Source organism: Cibotium barometz, chromosome 51, assembly GCF_041138505.1.
Source record: "Cibotium barometz isolate CiBa-2024 chromosome 51, ASM4113850v1, whole genome shotgun sequence".
NCBI lineage: Eukaryota > Viridiplantae > Streptophyta > Polypodiopsida > Cyatheales > Cibotiaceae > Cibotium > Cibotium barometz.
Genome location: NC_141096.1, coordinates 4,819,893 through 4,838,904, shown reverse-complemented (window position 1 = coordinate 4,838,904; position 19,012 = coordinate 4,819,893). Strand labels below are relative to the sequence as shown.

General features: G+C 45.8%; 1 protein-coding gene across 2 annotated transcripts in view; it reads right to left on the bottom strand.

Moving 5' to 3' along the window:
* Positions 1-266: 266 nt before the first annotated feature.
* Positions 267-19,012, bottom strand: part of LOC147609234 (cyclin-dependent kinase F-4-like) — a 70,105-nt gene continuing 51,359 nt past the window's right edge. For both annotated transcript variants that reach the window (XM_086787806.1, XM_086787805.1), the window contains 7 exons: positions 1,975-2,053; positions 1,710-1,835; positions 1,515-1,619; positions 1,392-1,429; positions 1,186-1,261; positions 1,019-1,103; positions 267-914 (listed from right to left, as the gene is read on the bottom strand). In XM_086787806.1, the coding sequence (XP_086643932.1) occupies positions 740-914; positions 1,019-1,103; positions 1,186-1,261; positions 1,392-1,429; positions 1,515-1,619; positions 1,710-1,835; positions 1,975-2,053 (684 nt within the window). In that variant the 3' untranslated portion in view covers positions 267-739. The remainder of the gene's footprint in view (positions 915-1,018; positions 1,104-1,185; positions 1,262-1,391; positions 1,430-1,514; positions 1,620-1,709; positions 1,836-1,974; positions 2,054-19,012) is intronic.

Sequence of the window (19,012 nt, the reverse complement as noted above, 5' to 3'; positions counted from 1 at the left end):
CTTCTATTTTCTTGCACCAATCAAAAGATGTTCAAAAGCAACAAGAACGAATCTAACAATGGCATTCAACCATCACGTACTAGGAGTTTATTTCAAACAAAGTATCATGTAAGTCACAACATTTTGAGATCTTTATCAAATATGGACATACAAGGAAATGGCCACTTAAGAGACTGACGAGAAAAATGTAAAGACTATGATGAATATTTGCTCTTGTACCAATGCTGTGCAAGAAAAGCTTCGGTCGTGCTGAACCTTTTAAGTTCTTATTTCCAACATCTCACGTTGTTATTTTTTCTTGGAGAGACTCAAATCTATAGCAAATGTTTGGCAACTCTCCATCCCCCTACATTCCTTTAGGCTTGTACCTTCCCCCTTTTTTCTATTCCAAAGAGGAGAAATTCATTCCGGTGTATGAGGTGTAAATCCATTTTGCTGAACTAGAAATGAAGCTACATCTGATATATGGTTTTCTAACCGAGGACAACCGACCATCCAAAACCCTTTCTTAGTTCCTCCTAAGACTTATAATTGAAAGTCTTAAGTTGCAGCTCTGTAAGCATATGATCTCATGTCAGATCCTCCAGAGCTTCAAAAAGAGGGCATTTCAGACTTTAAATCCTCCAAACACATGTAGCGAGTCAACACAACTCAAAAAAGTCCTCCCAAGGTAACACAACCGTTGCAACCAACATGTGCCAGTGCATGACACGTAAAACTTTGTACAGAGAGCTTACAATTAGTAACGGTTCGAAGATGCAGAACTAACACAGCTATCAAGCCAGTGGATGCTGGCAGGCACAAGCCCATGACGCAAGCCTGCAGGGGGGGCAAACAGACCTTGTATGCTTGGTTGCAAAGTAGAAAAGGTGACAGCAGTCGGGGTCACTGCCACTGCTGGCTGCATCTTCTGCCTGTTTACAAAAGAAAGCAACCAGTCAGACACTTGATAAGGATGCCATGTTCTCTCGAATTCTGCATCACAACTCACACTGACAAGAGACTATGAATGCAATACCTGTTTGCAGCGCAGGCTGCTGGCACATAGGCCTTCACAGGAACAGTGGCAGGAAATGCTCTTGGTATGATGTGCGGAGCAATGGCTGAGGTAAAGAAGGGAAAATGTGATTATGCTCTACATGCAACAGCAGCACATCATCGAAGAAATCTTGCCCGACAACAGACCTTGGAGATTTGCAGGTTGGTGTGCTTCAGACTGAATAGTAGCAGCATCATTTGCAACTAATAAGTCCTTACTTTTCTGCTTACATGAGCGTACTGAGGGTCAGGGGTTGTCATCTAGCAACAAGAATACTACACATGCACAGTTGCAGGTGATGGCTAAAAAGAAGAAAGTCTTAATGCAAAATACAATACACAGACATGCTTACCTGCTTGATAACTCCAGTATTTCCAACCCTATCGATCCCTATGAAACCAAATGACTACACTTTCAATAGCCCAAAATTTTGATTCGTAAAAATGTTTGCTTCTCTAACATGCATACTGCAAACCTGACGCTATTGGATATTGCTTTTTGGGAGCAGTCTCTGTATTCAGCTCCTGGTCTTGTGCAGCATCAGCTCCACTATTGCACCAAGAATATGTATGTTGTGTCCCTGTAGTCAAGCGGAATTGACATTTATACTGAGCCTACATTACCATCATACCAATTTACATATACATCATTATCATCATATCATAACAACTTGCTGCTATTGGATATCGCTTTTTGGGAGCAGTCCAGCCAATGGACAACTCTGTATTCGGCTCCTGGTCTACACCTTGTGCAGCATCAGCTCCATTATTGCTCCAAGAGTATGCATGCTGTGTCCCTGTAATCAAGCGGAATTGACATGTATACTGAGCCTAGATTAAAAATAATACCAATTTACATATACATCATCATCATCTTCATTTCATAGCAAGCATTCCAAGAAGACAAAGAAATGAACTTCCATTTTGTTTACTTACAAGATAACTTATCAGCATGGCATGTCTTAATATGTGGATACATCCTCGTAGACATGAACATGGCATCGTGACTTCGCACCTGTAGCATAATTAGTTATAAAACAAATCACCCTCTAACTTCATCCACTACATATGCATTATAATGACACCAATCACTCCTAACAAAAATGAAAATGCTAGGATCATCAACTAAAGCATAAACTAGAGGTTTAGGCATTCCAACTCGAGACACCAATCACTCCTGATGAAAATGAAAAATGCTAGGATCATCAACTAAATCATAGACTAGAGGTTAAGGCATTGCAACTCATGACATCAGCACCCAACCCTGATCTAATGTTACATGAGGTGTAGTGGAAGCTTTTAATTGTGCTTAAGGCGTGCTTTTAATTGTGATTAAGGCGTGCGTTAATTTGCTGATTTGGGAAGAGAATATGGAAGAGAGAGAGAAGAGCAGATGGCTGTCTCGGAATATCCAAAGCCTCGACATCCTGATGTCGTTTATGGCTGGCATTCTTTCTAGCTCATCTTTATGCCTTTTCTTCTTGAACGTTACAGACTTCAATATGTCCTAAAAATGCTCATTATTTCCGTTAGTAACACCGTTAGTTAAATGAAAATGAAAACTAGCAATAACAACCACACTAGCAATGTTAAGTCCTACATAGATGGAAACCCTAATAGGTTTAAAGCTGTTTGCGTCAGATTTGATGTCGATGACCACAATAGAATTTGGCTAGTGACTCTCCTCCCAACCATAGGTCCCATTCCGGAACCACTCCATGGATTGACTTCTAGATTGTTGTGAGTCAACCAAGCCTTGACATCATGCCTTGGTGTCCCATAACACCATACTCGTCACAGTACGAAAATATGATACCGAACGGGAATTTTTGGTACGATATGAAATTTTGGGATACCGTACAATAAAATACGGTTTTTTTTAAAACACTTACAAACTATGAAGCTTCAAGCTTGAATGTGAGGGAAGGTTCGGGGGGGGGGAGGAGTCCGCAGTGCTTGAGAAACCGAAACATGGAGATGTGTCTCTCCCAGTTGTATCTCCCAATTGTCTCCAAAAAAAAATATACAAGGGTAATGCAATGCCAAAGGTGTACCAGTGTAGTGTTTAAGACTACGGGACCATCCTTGCATATATACGGGCAGTGCATCTAGGGTGATAGGTTTAGCGACCACTCTACAAATCAAAATGGCCTTGTCCAAATCTTCTCCCTCGTACATAACTTGAGGATCTGATTGTCTAGCCCACCTATACTAGGGATCTCCAAGTGATGTAGCAAGATTCTCTCCTCATCCTACCAATCAAGAGTACACTACCAGTCTACTTGGAAGATTTTTTGGGTCTCTCAGCAACCCCATATGGAATGCTGAGTGGACACGAAAGTTGCAAAGTATTGCGAAGCATTTGGGATCTTCATTCTTTAATTGTTGAGCAACATGCCCGCTTGCAGCTACTCTTGGCCTTGGCCGTGATGTATCACGCCTTGGTAGATGTCTTCACCGCGAGGATCCCTCAAATAATTGGAAGTGAGCCTTTCCAAGAGAAGGTCCTTTAATTAGTAAAAGAAAACCTACTAGAGTGACAGAGTATAAACACTACAAGAATGCACTCAATCTGTACAAAAAAACATGAAAGGAGGAGCTCCCTCCATGACTGGCCGCTCGAGGTTATATCAAAGGGAAGGGGTGGGAGGGCAGAGGGGGGAAGCCACATTAGGGGCCTATAATGTCAAGAAACTCCTCCATCCTTCCTAGAAAAAAGAAAGAGTTCCGAGGTCCGAGCCCGAAAGAATGCACGTTGCCTCTTACATTCGATCTAACTTGCTGGTCAAGTGCTCGTTAACAAAACTCTAGCGAGCAGCTTGGAGCTAACCCCCGCCCCCCCCCCCCCCCCCCCCCCCCCCCCCCCCAAACAAGCCAATGGAGGACACCCCTTGGCAACCAGCCGACATCTGCCACTAGCGACAAAGGTAGTGGCATCGCGAGCATCAGTGCCAGCAATGGTGCCACCGCCATTAGTGAGAGCACAAGGCGCGCCACGCCATTTGGCTCTAATGAGGGGAGTCCCAAAGTTCACTCATATACTAATAACCAGACTATTATTGGCTAGTTTTAGCCATTATTAGCCTCTAGTTAGCTTTTGACCTCATCCTTACTAATCCTAAGCCTCCTAGGCAGATTCAATCAGCCTCCATGCCCAAATAAACATTATCTTCCACTCATATTAAATTCACAATCTTGTGAATCCAAGTAGGAGATTAAAACAAAACTGTAAGCCTAAATTCGAATTCTTATACTCCATAGCATCCACAAAAATTATCTAGCCCTTACATAAACTAGCATGGAACTCCAGCAGTCGATTCCTCCTACAGGAATAACAGTGAATTTTTCCAGTGCATTTCACCCACAGACGGACGGCCAGACAAAAATCTAGAACCAGTTGGCCTTTGATGTGTCGACGTGTTATGTCCACGATCAGCAAGGTAAGTGGGAATCTTATTTGCCTTTAGTTCAAGCTGTTTTGAATGATTCTTTTTCTTCAACTATTGGCAAGAGTCCATATGAAGCAACGTTTGGAAGACCATTCCAGTCGCTATTGACCAGAACCTCGTCTTCAGTACCTAAGATTGACTGAGTCTTACCACGAGATTTTGGAATCAGTAAAAGACAGATTGGCTAAAACGCAGGAGGCCTACACTCGACAGGCCAACAAAGACCGAAGGGATATGAAGTTTTCGGAAGGTGATTGGATGTATCTTTGGATTATGAAGCAGAAGTTGAAACAGGTGGGCAAGCGATGCCCAAAGTTGTCATCTAGGAGCTTCGGACCTTTTCCCATCCAGAAAAAGATTACGAGGTTTCAATGAAGTTCAAGCTACCTCCGAGTTGGACTATGCACGATGTGTTCCATGTGAGTTGGTTAAAACCATATGCAGGTCCGATCCCTTCAGAAGTGAAAGACGAAGCAGAACCAGATATCATTGATGAAATTGAAGTGATGGTTCTAGAACAGATCCTTTTGCACCGTTTCAAGCATGGCTCGGGCCAAAAGCAAAGACAGCTTCTCACAAAGTTTTAGGACCAAGGGACCCACGATAAGGTATGGCTTGACAAAGAGTTCTTCGACGACTATCCGGCTTTTTTGAGGACTATTTGGAGGCTATGCAGCTTTCGTCAAGTTAAGCAGAAGGGGATGTCACGTGCATCCCGCACTTGGATGCCACGTAGACATATCTGAACAAGAAGGTGCAGGACCTGGGGTGGAAAACTGGTCCCATGTGAGCCCAATTTGGGACGAGTCAGCCATGGTTCCAGTCCATTCGTCCGAGGTCAGGTGTGCATTGTCATGCACATGAAACACTGCCAGTCCGCGCTGCGAGTCTCCCTTTGGAATGACGTCAGTTGCTTTGTGTGTTTGGTCTATGACCAGATGCCAAACATCTGTGTAGGTTGCAAGTAGAGAGGGGAATCCTTTAAGGCTACCCCAGAAAGGGAGTATTATATCCCATGTTTGGGCAGAGGGGCCAGGCAAGCCCCAAGACTTGCCCACCATCCCAAGGAGGGACTGGGCAGGCTATCGGCACCCAAGAGGGCTTGGCCAGGCAGCCGACTAGCCTTTGGGCCAGCCCACCAGTCGGCTAGCCCATAAGGGCAGCCAGGACTGTAGGGCCTAGGCGGCCAGAGCATAGGGACTGCCCAAACAGCCTGGACAGCAGCCCAGCCAGGCGGCCAGGGCAGTAGGCGAAACGATGGCAATATAAGCATTTAATTTAAACAGGTCGCGGGTCTCTTTTCAGCAAACCGACCCTGATAAAACAACCGGCCAGCATCTTTAGGGGGTATAAATACCCAAGGCATAATTCAGTCCAATCATCTCATAATTGACAAGGTGCTGAAGCTAACTCAAGGGCCAGGACAGCCAAGGGAGAAGCGTTAGTCAAGGGCAGAGATCTATCTCAGCCAAGAAGGTTCAGGTTCAGTCTTTTATTTCAGATTTTGCATCATTCTAATAAAAGCAAATACACCATCCGTGGTGGGGGCCCTACAGAGGGTGTCCTCTTCTCCCTCTCGACTACATCAGAGGGAGATTACAGAGATACGGGCTCGACATCAGCACCATATCCAAGAGCGGCTAGCTCACTTACACTCGCACCCGGAGATCATGCTCCGAGGGAGTTTTGCCTCGCCATCGCCTATGTATCACATATTACACCCCCATTATGGTACTGGTTGGAGCTAGACAGATCTGCATTGCATTCTTGTACACCCTACGCATATAGGTTGCGTATTGAGCCTTTAGCAGTAGTGCTCCATCCATCAACCCCCCCCCCCCCACTAGCTCAGTACTTTCATAGTTTATTTCATGTTTATTTTGTCCTTTTTTTTCCTGGACATCCAGAGGACATTGACAGTTGTACATTGATTTGTCTCATAGATCGGTAACTTCAATGCTTAGAAAACAGCACACCATTTCACGAAAAAAAAAGTAACGTCTACTAGAGGCCGACTTTCTTTCTTTCTTTCTCTCTCTCTATTTTTCTGCACATCTATATTCAATTTTGTGCGTTATTTTTATCGTGAAACGTGTGCTGTTTTCTAAGCATTGAAGTTACCGATCTCCCTCGAAGTTTCCACATGTTACACTGTAGGTGGCGTCATAGTTGCATTTCGTACTCGTACTCATCCGTTGAGTACTTTCAATACATACCGTACAGGTACCATGCTTTCCGTACCTGCACTTAAAAAATAGTTTAAAGTGACTAGTCACTAATAACTACTATTGAATACATAGTATGTAGGTTGATGTTGAGGAGCTCAAGCATCGCAAACAAAAGCATATCGAGAAGAGCGACATAGTACCCGTACTTAAAAGTTTTAACTACTAGTGTATACATGGTATGTAGATTGATGTTGAGGAGCTCCAGGGTCGCAAGTAGTAGCATGCCGAGGAGAGCGACATAGTATGTGATGAGCAAGAGGAGATATACAGACAGCTTCACAGAGAGCTTGAGGGCATTGATAAACGAGTCACTCGCGCTCAGTCTCAAGCTCTCACGACCGCTTCCCTCACTTCTTTAGCTCAACAGAGATGATCTTTTACCTCTAAAGGCACCAAGGTGTATACTCGTGGTGCACATTGGAGAGGAAGAGCCGCCAAAGCAATTAGTAAGAGGCGATCCAGAGCACCAGATGCACTCTTCCACAGGAGAGACGTGGACGCTCTACCATTGTTAGGAAGATATCAGGTACTGATATACCAGATGATATGGTGGAGTGGGAGCCACTATATGATTTTAATGGGAATCTGCTTACAGATGGAAACTACTCATTATCCTCATCTTTAGGCTTGGATGACGATGAGTGAGTGGTGACTCATGAGACTTGATTCATTAGCTAGTCCTTGTGGTGACTAATCGTTTTTACTGGTTAGTGGTTAGCATATCAATATTTACTTCAATAGTGACAACCGACTAGTCACATGTTCACCTTAGCTACTAGCGGCTATCCTAATACTTTCATGATTTATGATCAAACATGTATTATGTCATATTATTTTGTGATGGCCATATGGCTATTGGCGTTTCTTCTAGGATATCACATTCAACAGGACTTCATGTTGTATGCTCGCAGCTCATTTGACATTCATAGAACATAGGTGTTTGAATTTCAATTGTTTTTTGCGCAATTTTGTGTACCAGTGTTGTTAAATTATAAATGGTTTATAATATGTATTTTCTATTATATATACATTATTTTTTTAAAGTGAATGTACTTAAAGTACTTATCCCGATGCGTACTTTACGTACTCGTACACATACCGTATCGTCCTGCACCGTACCTAAAGTACGCAACCACTATGGACAGCATAGATGATGTTCCATCCCCGGTGGTGTAGGAAGTGAAGGCTCTCTGTGGTGCAAGTAGAGGAGTAGGGGTGTAGGGGCAAAGCTCGTCTAGGACAGCATCTTCTCGATGTCGATCAAGTCACATGGCAAGGCTCAATGGGATTGCCTTTCTGCTCAAGAAGACAAAGGTTGCAGTGGCAATATACCAAACGCTCCAGCTGCGCGGTAGATAATCTGTTCCTCTTCTTTGTGTGAAAGAGGTGCCCAGTACTCCAGTTTCTCTCAACTATTGCACATCTCCACCAGTCAAATCATTGATGTACTCTCTCCAACCATCCTCCAACTCCTCACATAAGAAATGCTTATCATTTCTCCATAAAGGATGGAGGATGTGTGCAACAACATGAATTGGTCTATGAAACCAATCCCATCGAGTGAGCCACGCATTGCAAAGATCCGTCACCCTAATTGATTCATTAAAACATTATACATAAAACATTAAAATTCATTAGGGGTGTTATGCATAAATGATACAACTTCCAAGTCAATGCAGTAATGTACTTACTCCTCTTCTTCCAAGCCTTGTGTCTTATTAATGCATTCACCAATCTTGTTCATGTACTCATGCAATAAGCCAAGTGTGCTGCCCTCCATATCGGTCATGCGTAAGACACTATAGAATGCATAGTTGCATTATGTACCCGTACTCATCCGATGTGTACCTTGAGTACTTTTTGTACCACTCCATACGTACCGTACCTCGTACAGATAAGGTCTTCGTACCAAATATGAGGTTTAATGTACAACACTTATTTGACCCGTTTTTTAATTATTTTAGTCAGTGGTCATTGCTCAGTAGTTAATAGATTAGTTTTCATTTTAGTATTACCATTGTCTTTCATGCTATTTTTGTATGGATGCTAGATATTCCTTATTTTATATGTATATAAAATAAAAAATGTGAACGTACTTAAAGTACTTATCTTGATGCGTACTTTACGTACTCGTACCGTACACGTACCATACCGCACCGTACCTAAAGCACTCAACCACTATGATAGAATGTCTGTAGAATCCTCACCAACACTTCAGCCTTCTTTCAAAAGGCTTCCACTCCCACTATTGTGGTTTCAAATTTCACATATTTGGGCCTCCTTTTTTTCACCTCATTCATCTCAAACCATGCGCGTGAAACAACTATGCGCAAGAGTCCAGCCTAAACTCGTAGTACTACCCTGTCAACTAGAATAAACATATACACAAATCTAGTAAACGAGGGTTTTTGGAGCTGCAGCTCGCTCTCTACTCTAAAGATGTTCAGCACCTTTGGCCTCTTTGTCACAAATTTGACAATAAACTTTGAAGTGGCCAACACTTTGGCAACCCACGGCATCTTTCCCACATCCTCCATCAACAAATTCAAGCTATGTGATGCACAAGGAGACCAAACAATTTTTGGAAACTCCTCATGCAACATACCATGGTCACCATGAAACTCGTTTGGATGGCTTTGAAACTCGTTTCACGTTTCAGTGTTGAAACATTTCATGTGCACATTGAAACCATATCGTTTCATGTGGAAAAAAAGGTTGTGATTTTGTGCGCTTTTTAGCTTTTATAATTCTCTCTTTCCTTCTTTCATCCTATTTGTTCTTTTCTCTTCTCTTTTGTATGTCTTCTTTGTTTACTGATGATAAATGAAACCGGCCTTCAGAAATCTAACGGGCGGTGAAATAAACACTCGCACACAAAACACTTCAACACCCATGTGGACCTGGAAAAGGAAAACAAACAGGGGAGCCTGCAAATAGTACAAGGACACCGATTGGCCCTAAAATGCAGTGGCGCCCCTTGCGGTATTTCTTTACTTGATCAAAAATGAGTACAAAGTACAACTTGTCGAATCCTTTACCAATAGGATCCCTTTTAGCTTTTCACCCAAGACTTTTCCCAATAAGAACTCTCGCTTAGTATAGCAAAGCATTCCATAGAGAAGACACACCTATACGACACCTCCCTGCTTGAAAAGGTCTTCTCCATCTCTATCATGGATCCCACAACCTTTTCCCAAACAGCAGTAGTGTTGAACCAAACCATATGTCCTTCCTACAGTCGCAGCTTGCATGTAACCTCGCGAAAACTAGAACCTGTTCACATGAATCCAGAGACATGCTTTCCACACGAAACCAAAGACCTGTATCCGATAAACCAAAGACCTGTATCCCATAAACCATAGGTCTGTTTCCTCAATACCAAAGTCCTGTTTCTTCTCAAAAACCAATGTCATGTTTCCATGACAGATATACCATCCAAGCACGGTGCCAAAACCTAGAGATAGAAAGAGAAAAAGCCTATCTCTAATCTCCTCCACCGATCATAGCTCCAGACACGCCATCAACCAGGCTCTGATCATGGACCCCGGTTCCTTGGAAGAGCACCCCCAGTCCTTCGACTAAGCTCTCTGCAGAAACTTCTGTAAGAACCTGCACCATAGCCCTTTGATGAAGGTTGCTCGCTTGGCTGCTTCTACACATGCAGCCGCCACCAGTAAGAGGCCTGCTCCATGCTACAGAGGCTTGCCCGTTTCTACGGAACCCAAAAATAATGAAGGCAACCAAAGGCGAGGCTCCAGATGAAGTCCAATATGTCCACATGCTTAGAGTATGCCCAGTCACTCTGCCGCTCTTCAAGCTGCTCTGCGGCAGCCTCTCTCATCATCATGGAGGACTCCCTCATCATTCTGCGACTGCTGGCCCGCGACAGGAAAACGAGCTGCCCTTGATAAGCCTCCTCGCACATGTGCGGGACTCCTCTCTGTGCCGGGGTTAGTTCCAGGCAAAGGGGAAGATTCCAACGCCGGATCGTCTAGAGAAGAGGAGGTTGAAGGCCATGCCCGCTCCATGCCCTCAAGCGCGGTGCTGCAAGGTCTTGTTTCTACAGCATGTGTGCAGATACACGATCGTCTCCACACGCCACAGGACGATGATCCACCAAGGCAACCTCTCGAGGGGATGCGCCAACCTACGCCTTATAAAGAGATGATGCGCTTTTCTCAAAAATGCCAAAAGCCAAGGTTAGAAGAAACGCATGCTTTTTCAAAATAAAAATAATAATATTTTTAAGCATCAAAGGTTTAAAAACCTTATAAACAATAAAATTCCCTTTTGTCCCCTTTCACACTTGGGCTGGCCACACTTATGAGTTTCCTTTTCACATTCAACTGATGCCTGTCCACACTATGCATCCCGTGCCCGTGCCCACCTGCTTGTTGTCCAGAGGGAAAAACACAGGGTCGTAACAATAAATATGCTAGTATCATCTTATAACTATTGGCCAGCACCTTCACATTTTATGTATATGATCGTTTCGATCCAACATTTCATTGTCCACCTACCTGGTGGTGAAACGTTTTGTTCCAAAATAAATCGTTTCAGCATCGTTTCGTTGTTTCGATAGTGAAATGTTTCGCGGTGACCTTATATTGACACAATTAGAGCCATTATCTGTAATAACCTACACTATGTTCTCTCCATCACAACCTCGTAGAAGTGTTTCCAAATGACCTGCCCTTTCACCACTGTACCTGGCAAAGAGGCATCGATAGCCTTTAAGAACATAGTGCTCTTGCAGGAGGACCCCAAAATGCTACACTATTCTTTTACGTACATCTGACCATCCATCACATAGAAGTTTGCATCCATATTTCTCCCATGTAGCTCTAAGTGGTTGTATGTCCTCCTCTACTTGCATACGCTCTCTCCTAAGCTCACGGGTGCGCAAGGCCTCGTATGAAGGTCCCTCCCACTCATAGCCGATGTGGCTCACTGCCCTCATGCAACTTTTCCAACGCTTTTGTCTTCAATATGTGAAAGGATAATGCACATTGAATGAACAATTTGATTATCTCCCTTGTAGCCGCTGCCACAACTTGCTTTTGGATGTTTGCTTTCACACTTACCCTCTTCAATGCATTCACAATGGGCAACTTAGGTGGGCGTGACGGTGTGCTACTAACAGGCATTTGCATGTGCACCGAACTTGAAGCCACATCTTGCCCAAATTGACCTGATCCTTCACTTTCCTCTTCCTGATTCTTTGCCCTTATGGTCACACCTTGACCACTGCCTGAAAAATCCTCAACTCCCTCATCTTGAGACGTGCACCTTGCACTAGGGTACATAGTGACACACTAGCATGATCATCAGTGCAACGTTTGTACAGAAGTAAGAAGCTTTTCTAGGATTATTTGTCGTACGTCGTGACCCCATTGTGAGCCCTCAGTCCAGGGACAGTCAGGCATGAGCTACGTAGGTCAATCTCTGAGCTTTAGAGGTCAGTCAGTTGTTAGTCCTCTTAACCCACTTGGAGAAAGCATCATTCAGCAGCATGTATGTCTCAACCTTAGCATTAGATGCATGTAAAGCATTGAAGGTGCATTCACATAGAAGGGGGCCAGCCCCAAGGCAGCCTCAGCTTGGCTAGCCTTGCAAAGGCACCCAAGGCCTTTGCCTCACAGTCGAGCAACAGCCAACAGGCATTGCTACAACACCCGACCAGCATCTGTGGGCCAACCGACAGGGAATACAGTTTCTGACCAGCATCTAAGGGTCAGCCGACTGGTTGTGCAGTACCCGACCAGCATTTAATGCTGGCCGACTCGCAGTTAGCAGTCGTGAGGGTACTTTCAGCAGCCGACTAGGCTTTTCCCAGTCATGGAGCTTCATGCATCAGCCGACAGCCTCTTGAGGCAGCCGACTGCTGATCTGATGAGGTATAAAATCCTCTCCTCAGCCCACATAATCCCATTCAGGTATTCAGCAGAGAACAACTTCAGTTTTGTAATATGCGAAAGCTTCGGAGAAGAATCGGTAACTTCAAAACTCAGAAATCAGCACTCTTTTCGCGACGGAAATTAACGCACAAACTGAAAGGAGATGTGTAGAAAATAGAGAGAGAAGGGGGAGATGGAGAGGACACAGTATTGGGTCCCAATAACCCTCTGTAGGGCCCCCACCACGGATGGTGTATTTGCTTTATTAGAATGATGTAAATCTAAAAACAAATACAAAATTCTTGACCTTTCTTGCCTGGGAAATCCCTGCCCTTGACCTTCAGAAGTCCACCCCTTTGCTTAGCAATCTCCTTGGCTTGTCTAACCCTTGATTGGCTTGAGCTCTTGGTGAATAATGAGATGAATGATTGGGATTATGGCTTCCACTATTTATACTTCCCATCAGGAGCAGTCGGCCAGCTGATAAACAGGCAGCCAGCACCAATGTCCCACGACTGGTGAAAATTCAGCAATAAATGCTGAATTAAATCCCAAAAAATGCTGGAAAAAATCCCATAAAGTCTGCGCATCTCTTCCTGGCTGGCTGGACATCAGGCGCCTGCTTCTAAAGGGCTAGGCACATCTTTTGTCCACAATCCCAGGGCTGGGCAGCCTGTATGGGCTGCCCCATACATGCCCTACAGCCATATACAGGCTGTAAGCTCCTAGAAATAGCCTTATCTTTGCCCTAGGGCTGTCCTACAGCCCCTCCATGGCTGGTGGGTTCAGCCTGGGCCTTCCTCGCCCTCATGGGGGTGGTTCTACACCATTCCCATGCAAACACTGAGACCCAGGGTAGCCCTATGGGCTGGCCCCTTGTCCTAACCACTGTCTGCTCAGTGATCTGGCATCCGATACCATACCAGATACACAGAACCACTGACATCATTCTAGAGGGAGACTCACAGCGCGGACTGGCACTGTTTCATGTGCAGGACAGTGCACATCTGACCTTGGACTCATGTGCAGGACAATGCACACTTGACCTCGGACGACTGAGATGGATCCCTAGCTGACTCGTCCCGGACTGGGCTCACATGGGACCCAGGTCCTGCACCTTCTGTACAGAAATGTCTACGTGGCATCCAAGTGCGGGATGCACGTGACATCCCCTTCTGCTTAACTTGACGGAAGCTGCATAGCCTCCAAATAATCCGTCAATAACGCTGGATAGTCTTCGAAGAACTCTTTGTCGAGCCATACCGCTTCATGGGTTCCTCGGTCCTGAAACTTCGTGAGGAACTGTTGTAGTCTTCGGCCTGAGCCATGCTTGAAACAGTGCAGAAGGATCTGTTCTGGAACCATTACTTCTGCTTTATCAACAATGTCTGGTTCCGCTTCGTCTTTGACCTCTGAAGGGGATGGACCTGCATATGGCTTTAACCAACTGACATGAAATACATCGTGCATAGTCCAACTCGGAGGTAGCTTTAACTGCATAGACACCTCATTAATCTTTTTCCGGATGGGAAATGGTCCGAAGCTCCTTAAAGACAACTTTGGGCATCGCTTGCCCACCTGCTTCAATCTTTGCTTCATTATCCGAAGATAAACCCAATCTCCTTCCGAAAACTTCATATCCCTTCGGTCTTTATTGGCCTGTCGAGTGTAGGCCTCTTGTGCTTTAGCCAATCTGTCCTTTACTGACTCTAAAATCTCCTGGTAAGACTCCGTCACTCTGTTTGCCTCCGGTACTGAAGACGAAGTCCTGGTTAACAACGACTGGAAAGGTCTTCCAAACGCTGCCTCATATGGAGTCCTGCCAATAGCTGAAGAAAAAGAGTCATTCAAAACAGCTTGAACTAAAGGCAAAAACGATTCCCACTTACCTTGCTGATCGTGGACATAACACTTCAGCACATCAAAGGCCAACTGGTTGTATATCTCTGCCTAGCCATCTGTCTGTGGGTGGAATGCACTGGAAAAATTCAGCTTAGTACCAAAATTATCAAACAATGCCCTCCAAAAATGACTGGTAAACTTGGCATCTCGGTCTGACACTATGGTTCTAGGAATTTCGCCAATTGGGTACCAATGCCAAATGAACAACTGGGCAACATCCTCGGCGGTTACATTGGCCCTGCAAGGAATAAGCATAACAAATTTGCTAAACCTATCAACAATAGTTAAGCACTGCGTATTACGCTTACTCGGACTGGGAGGCAGATTTGTGACAAAGTCCATCGAAATGTCTTGGAAAGCACCCTCAGGAATTGGCAAGGGCTATAACAACCCTATCTTCTTTCCACGAGAAGCTTTCACCTTTTTGACAAATGTCACAGCGTTGTACATATGTAAACACATCACGCCTCATCTTTGGCCAATAGTATTGCCGTTCTAATTTCTCCAGAGTCGAATTCATGCCCCTGTGACCACCTGTAATGGCGTCATGGGCATCATGGAGAAGAGCTGCCCAGAATGACTTCATGACACATAGTCGGCCTTTGTAGAAAAGCCAACCATCGCGTATCAGAAAATGGCATGGTCCAGTGGCATCCAATGCCTGTTCCCACTGAGTACCGAATTCCTTGGAATCCGCGTACGTGTGCTTCATGTCCTCTAGTCCTGTACCAACAAGGTCAAGTCTAGTGGTCTGAATCGTAGACACTTGTCTCTTCCTGCTCAAAGCATCGACCACTGGATTGGCCTTTCCTGGAAGGTACTCAATCATACCACCGAACTGCTGGAATATCTGACTCCAGCGGTGTTGTCGATCACTCCACTGTGCACTTGGCATCATCTGAATCCAGCGCAATGCCTGATGGTCAGTGCGAACCTCGAAGTCACGGCCATACACAAAATGTTTCCAATGTTTCAAGGCCTGTATAACTGCTAGGAGTTCACGATCATAGACTGAGTAGTTCTTTTCGGCGGGCAGTAGCTTACGAGACATGTAAGCTACTGGATGACCATTCTGTTGCAATACACCTCCAATTGCGATGTTCGCATCGGTGATCACTTGAAATGGTTCGTCCCACGAGGCAAGGGCTAAACAAGGCGCTTCTGATAAAGCCACCTTGAGGTTCTGGAATGCCTCCAACGCTCGTGGAGTCATTCGAATCTTTTGCCTTCTTGTTTTCACTCCCTTTAGCAGGTCGGTGAGATCTGCCGAGAGATCAGAAAACTTGTCGATGTGGGTAGAATATGCCTGGCATATACCCACAAATGATCTAATGTCATAAGTTGTCTGAGGTACTTCCCAGTTAACAATCTCGGCCATTTTAGCCGGATCAAGTCGAATGCCTTCAGCACTAATTATATATCTGCTCTGATACCAATGAAACCGATCCCGTCAAGTGGGAATAGACTCCGTTGGACACCCACACGCGTAATAGCACAACTTAATACCACAATTTGAAATGGACAACTTAATAACAACTTGAAATTGAAATGAAATGAAATGAGATAGATGGACACCAGCACTGGGCCCAGAACGGGCCGACCCCCCCCTCAATATATGACATATTTATTGGGAGTATTTAACAAATACAATGCTCCATGGGTTCCAAGAACCAGATGATGTCCATGTACAAATGAATACAGTACCAAACAAAAAGCTCGAAGTAGATATTCGAAGTAGAATGACCACTAGCGTGGTCCAGTCTCTACGGTCCTGTGCCTTCACTGGACTCCGCGAAGAGCGCCCCACTGGTGTTCCAAGACCACGCACAAACAGGCACTCTCGTACTAACGCCTGGCTCTCCCGATCTCGGCACCTTTGGACCGTGGTTCTCCAAGAGCTTGGACTACCCGGCACCGAACGGGTATTGCCGTGGAGAGAGTCCCTTATCAAATTTATCACAAAATACTTTACTTAAATCTGAAAATTCACTTATTTGAAGATGGCAGATGGAAGTCCAATACCCGAGGTATCTGTGTGTAGCTACTTGAGTGGGACACCAAGATGTAGCCACTTGAAGAAGGAAGACGCCGACTATGAAAAGGAGACAACCACCTACCGAGGAGATTAGCCACCCGCTGTGTAGGACACAACCACCTTCTTGTGGAGGAGGCGGCGTAGGAGGAGTCACCTGGCTGTAGGAGCACAGCTACCAACTGAAGGAACAGCAGCCACGCATGGGGTACAGTCGCCTGAGGGAGAAGTACACACTGTGGACAGCCGCCTGCTGGAGCGCAGCCTGCTGGTGGTGGACAACGGCCTAGCTGCAGAATATAACTTATTGGAGATGTTCACACAGCCTGCTGGTGGTGGATACACAGCCGGTTGCTGTGCAGCGCAGCAACTAGTAGTGCGGCTGCCTGAGAGAGAAACGTCGTAGGCTGGTGATCATGCGCACAGCCGCCTGAAGTATAAGTAGCGCAACCTGGCAGCATGCGCAGCCTGTATGGGAGAGGCAGCATGCGCAGCAGTTTTGATGCAGGTGGAGCGCACAGCCGCCTGGGAGAGCAGTTCAGTAGTCGCCTGGGTGAGCAGTTCAGTGACGCCTGGCTACAGCCTGCGCAGCCCACCTGCAGGAGAGGAGGTGGTGTAGGCGCCTGCACAGTAGACAGGGCAACCTGCTGACAGGCGCAGCCACTTACAGCAAGTACAGTCGCCTGTACTGGAGGAAAAGCAGAAGTGCAGTCTGCTCAGCAGTCGCCTAGGTTGCCATGAGGAGGAGCAGCCTGAAGGATGAAGCGTACCCCTGAAGCGAAGGGGATATTCGCTCGATCATCTGCCTGGAAGGATGGTCGTGGTACTTCTTTTTGTAGATATTGGAGTGGAGTAAACAAATAGTGTTGGCTGGCTCCCCACGTTTGCATGTGGGTGGCCAGTTCCATGGTGGTGTGGGTAGGTGACCATGCACCCACCCCCACACACACACAAGTCAAGTGTGGCTCCCCACCTTGGCCCCTAAGTGGGTGCCCACTTTTAAGTGAGTGTGAACATATAACCTTATAAAACAAAAGGTTAGAATATAAAATATTAAACCAACACGTGCAATACACTTACCACCTGTTCACATGCAACAAAACTCGTCAGAAGACAAAGCAAACTTCACGACTCACTGGTAGGCGTCCCCGCTCAGTAAGTGACACGTCAAGCAGGCAAACACGAAAATACAAGTCATGCGAAAACAGTTTCAAACATGCAAAACATGAGTGCATGTGCAAATAGTATCATGGACATATCTCCCGTCCATGAAACAAGTACAAAATATGTGTCGGGCACAAAAATGGCACGACGTAAAACATAAATCCTGGTCTTCCTATGGAGTGACAGTCCCATAGGTAAGACACAGTTCCAGGCACAAGCCTCCCTATGGAGTGACAGTCCCATAGGCAAGACACGGCACGAATACTGGCTCTTCCATGGCGTGACAATCCCATGGGTCGAACACAGTCCAGGTCATACACGGGTGGCACCAGTCTAGCTCCCGTCCATACGACACCTTCTTGCTAACACACGGGTGGCACCAGTCTGGCTCCCGTCCATGTCAGCAAAAATACTGGCCTCTTCACATGAGACACCGGCCTGGCCTCAAGTGAACGAGACACAAAAACTGGAGATGGACCAAATGGTCGGCCAATTGGTGGCACCAGGCCATACAAAAACTGTCGTTTCTTGTCCGTATCAAATAAGCCTAATTGCAGACATAAGGTCGAAATTTTAATGGCAAACTGAAGGACTGGTTGCGCGTTCTGACGCGCTCCCCTGATGCCATACCTGCTCTGGTGTGGGCATGATGAGCCCACTGAGTCCACCAAGGAATGGCCTCACCTTCCAAGTACCAACTGGCTAAGATCACTCTGTCAGTATCTGTTTTCCTTACTGCGGCAAAGTAAGCTTCAAATTGATGTAACCATGAATAAAGAGTTGTGGGATCGAGTTTACCATTATACTTACTGAAATTCATTTTCTCGGGAAAATGATTCGAGGGTGCCGCCGGTGTCAATCTGGCGTCCAAAGCTCTGAGGTAACGCTCGTGTTCCACGCGTCGCATGGCGTCATCTTCTCGTTGTCGGATCTCCAATGCACGCATCTGCAACTCAAGCAAGGAGCTTGGCTGCGGCTGTGACCCCGCGAGAGGGTCCCTGTGACGAGGATCTGGTATCTGGGATACGGAAGGAGAGGGAGGAGGAGATGGAGAACACGACGCTGGAGAGCGGGAACACTCCTCCAAAGCCAAGATCCGCGCCTTCTGCTCATCCAATTGGCTATCTGTTCTGCGAGTGCTCGCATCATCTGCTGGAACATGTCTGTGACACTCAAGCCGGGTGCCCTAGCTGGGCTGCCTGGTGCACTCTCGTCCCATGGTTCTCGGTCTCTCTCGTCGCCGAAGCTCGCCATAGCAGGAAAATGCAATTCCTTTCCGGAACGCAATCTGACCATCCACTA